This window comes from Cucurbita pepo, chromosome 6 (genome assembly GCF_057944985.1).
Source record: "Cucurbita pepo subsp. pepo isolate OVF chromosome 6, ASM5794498v1, whole genome shotgun sequence".
NCBI classification, from domain to species: Eukaryota; Viridiplantae; Streptophyta; class Magnoliopsida; order Cucurbitales; family Cucurbitaceae; genus Cucurbita; species Cucurbita pepo.
Window position 1 is genome coordinate 5,061,400 of NC_141803.1, and position 11,722 is coordinate 5,073,121.

Genomic DNA, 11,722 nt, shown 5'->3' on the forward strand with positions numbered 1-11,722 from the left:
ATATTTTTAAAATTGTCTAAAATACCACCATTTTTTTTAATATACCAAAAATAAAATTCTCATCAAATATACTAAGCCTTGTAATGTTTTTATTTTTTTTCCAAATAAATAAATAAATAAATAAATAATATCCATTTTTCCAAAGAACATATTTATCATTTAATAAATAATTATAATTTCAAAACTAAAAATATCTTCTTCTTCTTCATCTTCTTCTTCTTCTCTGTTAGAGAGAGAGAGACAGTTTTAGAGAGAGAAAAGCTTGGAAAGGTAAAACCGATCTTCTTCTTCTCTCTCCCTTGTCTCTTTCAGAAAGAGATGAACAATTCTATCTCTCTCTGAGAATCCATGGAGAAACAAGCTTACACGCAGAGATTGAGTGAAACCCAAGCCATGGGAATGGATTTCAGAAGCTTTTGAAAGCATACAGAGATCATTGTTGCTTCATTTGATTCTCTTGTTCACTTTTTCTCTCTCTCTCTCTCTCTCTCTCTCTCTCTTGGTCTTTTTCAGCCGTTTCCGCCATGAACGGCAAAACCCAAGCTCTGTTACTGAAGATCCTCTTCCTTCTCTTCGCCTTCAACACCCTAACTCTCTGCATTTACTTCACTGCCCATTACAAAACATCCTCGTCTAGTTCCTCTCACCGGAAACCCACATCGGAAAACCGCTTCCCCTTCCCGGAAAACCGACGTTCTTCCAAGCCCTGGCCCATTTTGCCCTCTTATCTTCCTTGGTCTCACTCATCCACTGTCCCTCTGCGTTCCTGTGAGGCTTATTTCGGCAATGGCTTCAACCGCCGTGTAGATCTTTTAAAACCTAATCTCGCCGGAAAACTCGCCGGATGGTTCCGATGCTGGTATAGCGAGACGCTCGCGAGTTCAATATGTGAGGGAGCGAGAGTCCGAATGTGGCCGGAGAGGATTTCCATGTCCCGAGGAGGCGAGAGGATTGAAGAAGTGATCGGAAGGAAGGAAGAGACGGAGTTGCCCAAATTTCGGGACGGCGCTTTTGAACTAGATGGCGGCGATACCGTCGCGGGCAAGGAAAGGGTTCTAGCGGATGAGAAATTTCTTAATGGATTCGTTCCGGCAGGGGAGATTCAGAGCCACACCATGCGCGCATTGTTTGGATCATTCCGAGTTGTTTCTGGGAATGATTTCGATTGCCAAGAGGTAGATTATAACTGTTCATCACTCATTTAAAGCTCTTGTTCTTCCATTTCTACATCCATCCATGTTTGAACAGAAACATTTATGGGATTCTGTGAATTGGGATCCCTTAAACTGACCTCATAATCAACTCATCTTTGTTTTTTTGGGCTTTGGAGCTTCTGTTCTTCCATTTCTGCACTGTTTTTCATTGAAACTGATGAAGATGAAGGCCCCATTCTTAGTTTAGAGTATTAGTTTATGATTCTCCATGATTGAACAACAAGTTTTATGGGTTTCTGTGATTGAGATTTCTTATATTGACTTCAGAATCAAGATTTAGAGCTTTTGTTCTTCCATTTCTTCATGTTTGATTCAAGAATATTAAATTTTATGGGTTTTTGTGATTTTGGGAAGGTGGAATTAATTAGTATTTCCACAGCACATGGTTAATGAATCTAATAGAAAGTTCTTAGTATTATAGTAACTGCAGCAAACATTTTGGCTGGACTCTGTCTTTATTGATATCTAATCTGGACTGCCATTAATAGTATATAATATGCTTTGAATAATCAGTTTTGAGTAATCTAAGTGAACATTGTTCTCCTTTTTCTCTCCATTTACAGTGGATTGAGGAGCCTGTGCTTCTGGTGACGAGGTTTGAGTATGCAAATCTTTTTCACACTATTACGGATTGGTATAGTGCTTATGTGAGTTCGAGAGTCGTCGGATTGCCTAATCGACCTCATCTCGTCTTCGTCGACGGGCATTGTAAGGTACGTGTCTCAGGATTGCTTAGCTTTCTTTCATGTCTTTTTGAATGGAGGCTGCTGTTTATGTCTGGTTTATTGAGGAGAATATGTTTGTAGAGTAGGAAACTGAGAAAGAGTTGAAAGAGGCTTGAGATATTGTAATAGCTCAAGCCCACCGTTAGTAGATATTGTCCTTTTTGGGCTTTTCCTTTCGGGTTTTTCCTTAAGGCTTTAAAACATGTCTCCTAGGGAGAGGTTCGACCCTGAAAGGGGTGGATTGTGAGATCCCACATTAGTTGGAAAGGGGACTTCCCTTCGGACGCTCGACCCTGAAAGGGGGTGGATTGTGAGATTCCACATTAGTTGGAAAGGGGACTTCCCTTCAAGGCTTTGTAACGCGTCTGCTAGGGAGAGGTTCCCACCTCGATTAGAGAGGGGATCGAGTGCTAGCGAAGACATTGGGCCTTGAAGGGGGGTGGATTGTGAGATCTCATATTGGTTGGAGAGGGGACTTCCACTCAAGGCTTTAAAACGCATCTACTACGTCTGCTAGGGAGAGGTTCCCACATGGATTGGAGAGGGGAACGAGTGCCAGTGAGGACGTTGGGCCTCGAAAGGGGTGGATTGTGAGACCCCACATCAATTGGAGAGGGGAACGAGTGCTAGCGAGGACGCTCGGCCTCGAAGGGGTGTGAATTGTGAGATCCCACATCAGTTGGAGAGGGGAACGAGTGCCAGTGAGGACGCTGGGCCCTGAAAGGGGGTGGATTTTGAGATCTCACGTCATTTGGAGAGGGGAACGAGTGCCAACGAGGACGCTGGGTCCTGAAAGGGGGTGGATTGTGTGATCCCATGTCAGTTGGAGAGGGGAACGAGTGTCAGCGAGGACGCTGGGCTCTGAAAGGGGGTGGATTGTGAGATCTCACGTCATTTGGAGAGGGGGACGAGTGCCAGCGAGGATGTGGGGCCCCAAAAGGGGGTGGATTGTGTGATCCCATGTTAGTTACAGAGGAGAATGAGTGTCAGCGAGGACGCTGGGCTTTGAAAGGGGGTGGATTGTGAGATTCCACGTCAGTTGGAGAGGGGAACAAAGCAAGATGTTGAAACCTCTCCTAGTAGATGCGTTTTAAAGCCTTGAGGGGAAGCCCGGAAGGGAAAGCCCAAAAAAGACAATATTTGCTAGCGGTGAGCTAGAACTATTACGTACAAACTCCTGACATCTATCTGTTTTTGTTGGAAGAATATGTTTGAATCAGCTGTGTTCCTTTGTTTTGTGCATGAGCTGAAAAAGAAACATTACTAAAACAATGTCATATTTTGTTGTTTGTTCTTCAATATTTCAAGACACCTTTGGAAGAGACATGGAAGGCATTGTTTTCAAGTCTTAAATACGCGAAAAATTTCAGCGCACCCGTTTGTTTTCGCCACGTGATCTTCTCGCCTCTCGGGTACGAAACCGCGCTATTCAAGGGTCTGACAGAGGGGATCAATTGTCATGGAGGTTCTTCTCATGAGCTATGGCTAAAACCTGATGTCCAGAAAACTGCTAGATTATCTGAGTTTGGTGAAATGGTTAGAGCAGCTTTTGGTTTCCCAGTCGACAGACAAGTCGAAAGACCGCCCTCAATCCACAACGTTCTCTTTGTGCGTCGTGAGGATTATTTAGCGCATCCTCGACACGGTGGTCGAGTTGAATCCAGACTTACTAATGAACAAGAAATCTTTGATTCTTTACAGAACTGGGCATCAAATCACAGGGAGTGTAAAGTAAACTTAGTGAACGGGTTGTTTGCGCATATGTCGATGAAAGAACAACTCCGAGCCATCCAAGATGCGTCGGTCATTATCGGAGCGCACGGTGCAGGCCTTACTCACATAATATCTGCCTTACCAAAAACTGTCATCTTGGAAATCATCAGTAGTTTGTTTAGAAGGCCTCATTTTGCATTGATTGCTCAATGGAAAGGCTTGGAATACCATGCCATTAATCTCTCGGGGTCACACGCCGACCCGAATGTCGTTATCGAGCACCTTTTGCGCATCATGACGAGCCTCGGTTGCTAACTTTTTTGCAGTTTCTCACATTAATCTCTCTTAACTATGAGAGGGAACACCAGCCCTCTGTATCTACTTACACACTTGGCTGGATGCTCCCATTTTGACAAGCTTTGAGTTTGAAGATACTAACTTGCCATGGACATGGCTTGAAGTAAGAGCTTACCGACCGAGCTCGACGACGGTGGAAACTCGGGATATCTAAGCTACCTGGTATGTACTCTAGTTCTTGAATTCCCTTTTTTAAAGTTCATTACACAGAAGATATCAATTAGAAGCATTCTTTGAAAAGTGAAAGACATCCCTGAATTCATTGCTTGTTTCTTGCTGCTCTGTATCTTTCATGTTCAAAATCATGTTTCAACTCGTGCTTACCTTGAAGTATACGGTAACGTCCTGATTTCTAGAACATGACTAGACCGTCACTACATGCATGCTATTAAAGATTTTCGAAACTTAGTCATGTAGAATCTTCATAGTTAACACCGTCAACTACATAAATGGTCTTTGCTCTTACTTGCAAAAGAAACGTTCGAAAAAAGTTTGTGAGGATCGGAGAATATGCATAACTAATAATGACTTTGACTAATATGACTGCAGTGAGACTTAAAACGTTTTTGGATTCCACGGGATGTGCATCATTTTTATACACATAGTTTAATATACATTGCTTCAACAAATATCACCCACGATGTAGTTGACGGCGACTAGTCACCCATGACTTCGTGCAACATATTTTGGTGAGACAATGACAATTGTAGTATGCATTGTCTCGATTGGACCATGGTGTCTAGCTCGATCTACATTGAAGGTAGTCTTCAAACGGCTATCCTTAAACTTATACAGGAACAGAAGAGATCAGTGTTTGTTTGGTTCTTTCTCCTGGAAGGAAAATCCACTAAACTTTCCTTCCTCAAGCGGGCAACAACATTGAGTGGAAGGCGATCAGGATCTCACGTGCGATCAGAATCCAAGAGGTTACCTAAAAAAAATGGAAACTCACCACGGTTTCAGTTGACGAGAAGGAAGCGACTTTCACTGGGAGTACACGACGATCAAACAATTGTGAAGGCTAGCAATAAGGCGGGATCGAGGATCATCAAAGGAAAATGACTACAAGAGTTGCTTATTGCAACAAGGGAACAAAACGCAAGACATGAGGGAAAGAGATCGATGGAGCTAAGGAAGGTTTGTCACCCATTAGTTCGACCAGCCTAACAAGCCTAACCAACTTCAATCGACCCTTTCTACAACAAACAAGGATTTAACAATCGAACGATTTCGAGCAAAAACGGTAATTTACTCATACCCTGAAGCTCATAACATTACATCTACCCAGAAATGTACGACTAAGAGATATTTCACATGTCATGTTACTATAAACGTGTTTTTGAGTAGGGATTCAATTAAAAGAGATTCGGTACACGAAACACGAGAGATTAGGGCATACTTTTTACGAACCGAGCGAGGAATGATACGTGGATGGGTTAGAAAAGAAGTAAAAGATGCTAAAGGTGAAAGAGGGAAGAGAAAGGCATCTCATTCCCATATTGCCATTTGCTTTGGTGAAAGAAAAGGATTGCATGAGAGAGAGAAGGAACCATAAGAGGAACCACTCCCAAGGAGACATTAATTTTATATTATCACTTTCTCTCTCTAGGTGACCTCTCTCTCTCTCTCAAGATTATTGGTCCCTAATGATGTGACTAATATCGACCGAGAAAAATAATAATAATAATAATAACATCCGTTAATACTTTGTTTAAAAAAATATTTGTTTAGAATAATTTTTTTTTACGATCATACTCTTAGAAGTGAAAAGAGAGAGATAGATCGTTTCTGTCTACGTATTAAAAGTAAAAACTTTTAAATTATTTATTAATGTAATTTTTTAAAGTTAAAAAATATTTTTACCCGAGCAATAGGTTTTAACCATTAAGTTGTATTTAAAAGCCAACACGAGCCGGTGGTTTTTAAATCTTTGTACCTTGCATTTGGTAGGAACAAATTATAATCTTTTATATATATATATATATACAGCAGAAGTCTTTTTTTGTGTAATACCTGAAACAGCCCTTAAAACGTGCGTGTGCCTAGCTACTAAAGTTGCGAGATTGAAAGGTCCGAAGGACTAAGCTTCACTCGGTTTTCCGCTCAAATGACCCTAACGTACGAAAAAGACAGAAGGCAAACAAGCTGTGTCACCCCTGACTATAAAGCTTCTTGTGAGGAATCTAGTTAAGCTAAAGACTGTATATGTATATGTATATGTATATGTATATGTATATGTATATGTATATGTATATGTATATGTATATGTATATGTATATGTATATGTATATGTATATGTATATGTATATGTATATGTATATGTATATGTATATATATATATATATATATATAGCTTTTTGTGAGGAATCTAGTTAAGCTAAAGACGTGTATATGTATGTATGTATGTATATATATATATATATATATATATATATAAAATAAAATTAAAAAAATATATATATATATATATTTCATGTCACTAATATTTAAATAACTAGTTCTAGCGGGGCTTGAACCCGCGACCTTCGGCTCATAAGACCAACACTCTAACCAACTGAGCTATAGAACCACCAATGTTTTAATTAAATTAATATTTAAATCAAAATAATATATTTATAAATCTTTAAAAAATAAAAAACTAAATTGTTGAATTAGATTTTTTTTTTTATTTAATACATTTAAAAAAATAACTTAATTTTATGGAAAATATATCAAAGAGCTACAAAACTTAGGATATTTTATTTAAATAAAAATAACATATTTATAAATTTATAAATAATAGGGATGGAGAGCTCTTCTTTTTATCTCCGAACAACTCTACTTTAAAATTAAATCTCCGCTCACATTTATTTTATTAACAAAAATAAAAATACATTGAAATAAAAAAAAAATCTCGATATCAACATCTATATTGGTAGAAATGTCAAAATATTATGTATCAATAGTAAAGACGATGTTACATTAATTTATGTAAACGTCAATATAAATATTAATAAAATATCGGTATTAATTGAATATTTATGAAAAAAAAATTTAAAATAGAGATTAAAAAAAAATGTAAAAATATGGATGAAAATGTCGACCCAATTAAATATATTGAAATTTATTTATTTATTTTTGTAAAAAGACTTAAATACCCTCGTCTATGCATCAAAATTTCAATCCCATTTCTCGTCGGAGCCTTCAAAGCTCTTGGCGGCTGATTCAAAATTGGAGCTTAGATTCCTCAATCTCACTCCCCGTAAGTTACAATCTCGAAATTCGAAGCTCAATTCGATTCCTTCTTTCTTCTGCCTATCTGTTCTTACTCACGACGTTGATTATTAACCCAAGAATCGAATTCTCTGAACAATCGGAGTGTTCCGTAATGAGTTTCTCGATGATGAGTTCTTCAGGATGTGAAATTTTGGTGCGAAATTCTCACCAGAAGACTGTGAAGTTCCAATTGTTCCATGAAAGAGAGAAGAAGATGGTGCTCAAATTCTCCAAGTCTCGGATTAACCCTACGAGAGCTCTGCTTAGCAGGCATGAAGCGATTGAGTTTGAAGAGAGGACAAGTCCTATCGAGGTGCTTTCAAATTCCAGCAATTTTTTGGATCTTGCATTCGTTTCTTATGAAAATTCATGGTTATTTTGATTTACATTTGATTTGATGATATCTGAACGTCGAGATCCATGGAATTCAGAAGAAACTACTGTAATTGTCTGTTGATTTCTCCAATTTTTTATTTTTTGGTTCTGCAGTTCAATTAGAGGTTTTAGATTTTGAGTGATCTCAGTTAAAAGCTAAGAGTTCATGATTAAATTGGTTCTTACTACCAATGTGTCTTTACCTGTTTTGCTTGTTCCTTGTAAAAAGGAAATCAAATAGTTTTCAAGGATATGTGGGCGTTGGAGGTTGATGGATTCAAACATATGAGGTATTGGATCAAGAAGATATGTTTGGACTAGTTGTGTTATGCTTAGACCTATTGATCTAGCTGTACTTAATGCTTCAAAATTTTGATGACTCGATGTCCCCTTCTTGGGTGAATGAGAGGATACATCTCGGTCACGAGAGAGAATAGGGAAATATCATAATTCAACTACTAGGATAAGGAGTTTCGGAATGTATGAGTTCTCACATTGGTTGGAGAGGGGAATGAAGCATTCCTTATAAAGGTCAATGAAGCATTCCTTATAAAGGTCTGGAAACACCTCCCTACTGGCATTTTAAAACCTTGAGGGGAAGCCCTTGAAGGGAAAGTCTAAGGAGGACAATATCTCTTAGCGGTGGGCTTGGGCTGTTACAAATGATATCAGTAGCCAGACACCGGACAGTACCAACGAGGACGCTTGACCCACAAGGGGGTGGATTGTGAGATCCCACATCGGTTGGAGAGGGGAACAAAGCATTCCTTATAAGGGTGTGGAAACCTCTCCCTAGCGGACGCGTTTTAAAACTTTGAGGGGAACCCCTTGAAGGGAAAGGCCAAAGAGGACAATATCTGTTAGTGATAGACTTGAGCTGTTACAAATGGTATCAGAGCCAGACACTAGGTGGCGTGCCAGCGATGACATTGGGCCCCCAAGGTGGGTGGATTGTGAGATCCGGTATTGGTTGGAGAGGGGAACGAAACATTCCTTATAAGGGTGTGGAAACTTCTCCCTAGCGGACGCGTTTTAAAACCTTGAGGGGAAGCCCTTGAAGGGAAACCCCAAAAAGGACAAATATCTATTAGCGGTGAGCTTGGGCTATTACAAATAGTATTAGAGCCAGATACCGGGCGGTGTGCCAGCAAGGACTCTTGGCCCTCAAGGGGAGTGGATTGTGAGATCCCACGTCGGTTGGAGAGGGGAACGAAGTATTCCTTATAAGGGTGAACCTCTCCCTAGCAAATGCGTTTTAAAACTTCGAGGGGTAGCCCTTAAAAGGAAAGTTCAAAGAAGACAATATTTGCTAGTAGTGGACTTGAACTGTTACAGAACATGAGTATGAAGTTTCCATGGTCATGTTTTCCTTTTGCTCGATACGTGTATTTCGCATAGATCAAAGTTATTTGCTCACTACACAAAGAGATTGAATAGTTCTTGTAAGGGAGGCCACTGTTTCCTCTTTTCTGTGTGGTGGCGGGCATCAGTTGTGCATCTTGGATATCTCAGTTGTATTCTTATCTGTTATGCTAGTGAGTTTCTCTTTTATGGTCAAAACATCTTGTAATTTTAAACATAAAATGTCGAGTTCATCATGTTGAATCGTAAACTTGAACGGGGAGGAAAATAATGCCCTCTTGTAGTCGAGTTGCTGTTCGGGTTTACATTCAAGTGTTCCAATGACAATGACAATGGCTAGATGCCAAGTTTTATGGCTATGTTGAGTGTTTATTGTGGCTGGGTTTGAGCGTTTTAGGTGTTGGTATTGACATTTTCTTTGTGCCCTTTTGTGACTATTTGGCCTCTGGAATTCTCTAACTTGATTTAAACTTGTTCTAAGAGTTCTTTGTTTATTGTCTTCTATTATATTCAAGGTCAGAACAGAGTTAGCAAAATGCTATGAATTGATAAACAGACTAGGTAAAGGAGTTGTTTATCTTGGATCTTCAAGGATGGGACCGGATCATGCTCATTATAAGCAAGCGTTCGAGTTGAGTAGAGAGGTAAGATGTTTCTCCCATCTTTTATATTGATGTTAAGAGGAAAGTTCACGACGATGAACCGATCAGTATCATGGTTCAACCCTTTCAATCTGAGATCAATGTTCGAGGAACGGAACATCAAAACTTAGATGCATACATGTTATGTAACAGCCCAAGCTCACCGCTAGCGGATATTGTCCTCTTTGGGCTTTTCTTTCTGAGCTTCCCATCAAGGTTTTAGAACGCATCCTTAGTGAGAGGTTTCGACGTCCTTATAAGGATTGTTTCGTTTCGCTCTCCAACCAATGTGAAACATTCCTTATAAGGGTGTGGAAACCTTTCACTAGCAGATGCGTTTTAAAACCGTGAGGCTAACGGCGATACGTAACGGGCCAAAACGGACAATGTCTACTAGCGGTGGGCTTGGGCTATTACAAATGATATCAGAGCCAGACATCGGGCACTGTGCCAACAGAGACTTTAGGCCCCCAAGGGGGGTGAATTGTAAGATCACACATCGGTTGGAGAGAGAAATGAAACCTTCCTTATAAAGGTGTGGAAATCTCTCACTAGTAAACGCGCTATAAAACTGTGAGGTTGACGACAATACGTAATGGGCCAAGGTGGACAATATCTGTTAGCGGTAGGCTCGAGCTATTACAAATGGTATCAAAGCCAGACACCAGGCAGTGTGCCAGCGAGGACCCTGGGTCCCCAAGGGGGGTAGGTTGTGAGATTCCATATTGGTTGGAGAGCGGAACGAAGCATTCTTTATAAGGGCGTGGAAACCTCTACGTAATAGACTTGTTTTAAAACTGGAAACCTAGAAATGATAGTTCAAAGAGGACAATATTTGCTAGCAATGGGCTTGAGCGGTTACATATTAATCTTCAAGTTTATGAGTCTATCTTTCAAATCCCTTTTATGCAGATTTCAGAACTTTTGGATTGCACGACTTGGTCAGGTGTCGGTCCGGGTCTTATGGACGCGGTTACGAAAGGTGCTATGCAGGCAGGAAATCCTGTAGGAGGATTCAAAATCGGAAGAGAATCTGGTGAATGGTCATCCTCAAAGTTTCATCCATACCTACCTACAGAGACTTATTTTACTTGCAGGTGATAGATATAGATCCTATAAGTTACCTGATAGTACATAGCAGACACTGCACCCTCCCTGCTTGAACTACTCTATATAATGCAGGTTTTTCTCTGCAAGAAAACACGGTCTCGTCGACGCGGCGGTTAGAAGCTGTAGTTCTGATCGAACTGCTTTCGTTACACTCCCCGGCGGCATTGGTACTTTCGACGAGGTGTTCGAGATTCTAGCTTTGATTCAGCTCAGGAGAATAGGGTCAGAACTTCCAGTTCCCTTCCTGTTGATGAACTACGACTCTTTCTACTCGAAACTACTCGAGTTTTTCAATGATTGCGAAAACTGGGGTACCTTGGGGAAGGGCGAGGTCGACTCGCTTTGGAAGGTCTGTGACAATAACGCCGAGGCCGTGGCGTACTTGGCCAACTTTTACAATGTGTCTTCATGACAGAGTGAAGAATGAAGCTCAATTGGGAAGCACACATTCTACTACAAAACAGTATGCCTCTCTTCTCCTTAACCCTTTTATTCTTCCAATGAACCATTTCAAGTTAAGAGGGCTCATAGGCAATGGACATTCCTTGTTCATTAGCATTGTTCTTTGTTTGTATCGTTGTACTAAATCGAAACGAGCACGTATACATGTCTTAACCGTAACATCTTTTCAAAAGCGATTTGTGTCCGTGGGTTGGATTAGGTCGGGTCGGGTCGAGACATTTTTTAAACTCAACCCAATTGTTCGAGTTGTAAATTTTTTCAACCAAACCATAGTTTTTAGTTGGGTTAGGTTAGATCGAGTCATTTATTCAAATTTTTGTTATTTAAAAATAAAAAGATTAGTTTATAAAATATGTTTATTTATTTTCAAAATATTTAATTAATAAAGTCAATTTTAATATATATTTTAAAAAATTACCTTCTAAACCGTTAACCGTTTAAGAATTATTACATCGTTATATATATATATATATATTTTCAAAATTAACAATAAATTTGAGTTTGTTCG

At 39.7% G+C, this 11,722-nt stretch overlaps 2 protein-coding genes and 1 non-coding gene across 5 annotated transcripts; 2 read left to right on the forward strand and 1 right to left on the reverse strand.

The window, feature by feature from the left end:
* The first annotated feature begins 210 nt into the window (after positions 1–210).
* On the forward strand, positions 211–5,604 carry XYLT (beta-1,2-xylosyltransferase). Of its 3 annotated transcripts, none has more exons than XR_015421529.1 (4): positions 211–1,175; positions 1,778–1,927; positions 3,248–4,171; positions 4,805–5,604. XR_015421529.1 is itself a non-coding variant. In XM_023680814.2 (3 exons), the coding sequence occupies exons 1-3, from the start codon at positions 525–527 to the stop codon at positions 3,965–3,967; spliced, it is 1,521 nt and encodes a 506-aa protein (XP_023536582.1). In that variant the 5' UTR covers positions 211–524; the 3' UTR covers positions 3,968–4,339. The 3 variants fall into 3 exon arrangements, 1 of the variants encoding a protein (XP_023536582.1); XR_015421530.1 differs by lacking the exon at positions 4,805–5,604 and adding an exon at positions 4,559–4,793; XM_023680814.2 differs by lacking the exon at positions 4,805–5,604 and having other exon boundaries at positions 3,248–4,339.
* Positions 5,605–6,504: 900 nt separating this feature from the next.
* Positions 6,505–6,578, reverse strand: TRNAI-UAU (transfer RNA isoleucine (anticodon UAU)). Its single transcript has one exon. It is a non-coding gene; the product is annotated as a tRNA-Ile (tRNA).
* A 614-nt stretch (positions 6,579–7,192) lies between these two features.
* On the forward strand, positions 7,193–11,386 carry LOC111796668 (Putative lysine decarboxylase family protein). Its single transcript, XM_023679384.2, has 4 exons — positions 7,193–7,577; positions 9,517–9,645; positions 10,555–10,739; positions 10,825–11,386. The coding sequence occupies exons 1-4, from the start codon at positions 7,377–7,379 to the stop codon at positions 11,162–11,164; spliced, it is 855 nt and encodes a 284-aa protein (XP_023535152.2). The 5' UTR covers positions 7,193–7,376; the 3' UTR covers positions 11,165–11,386.
* Positions 11,387–11,722: the final 336 nt, after the last annotated feature.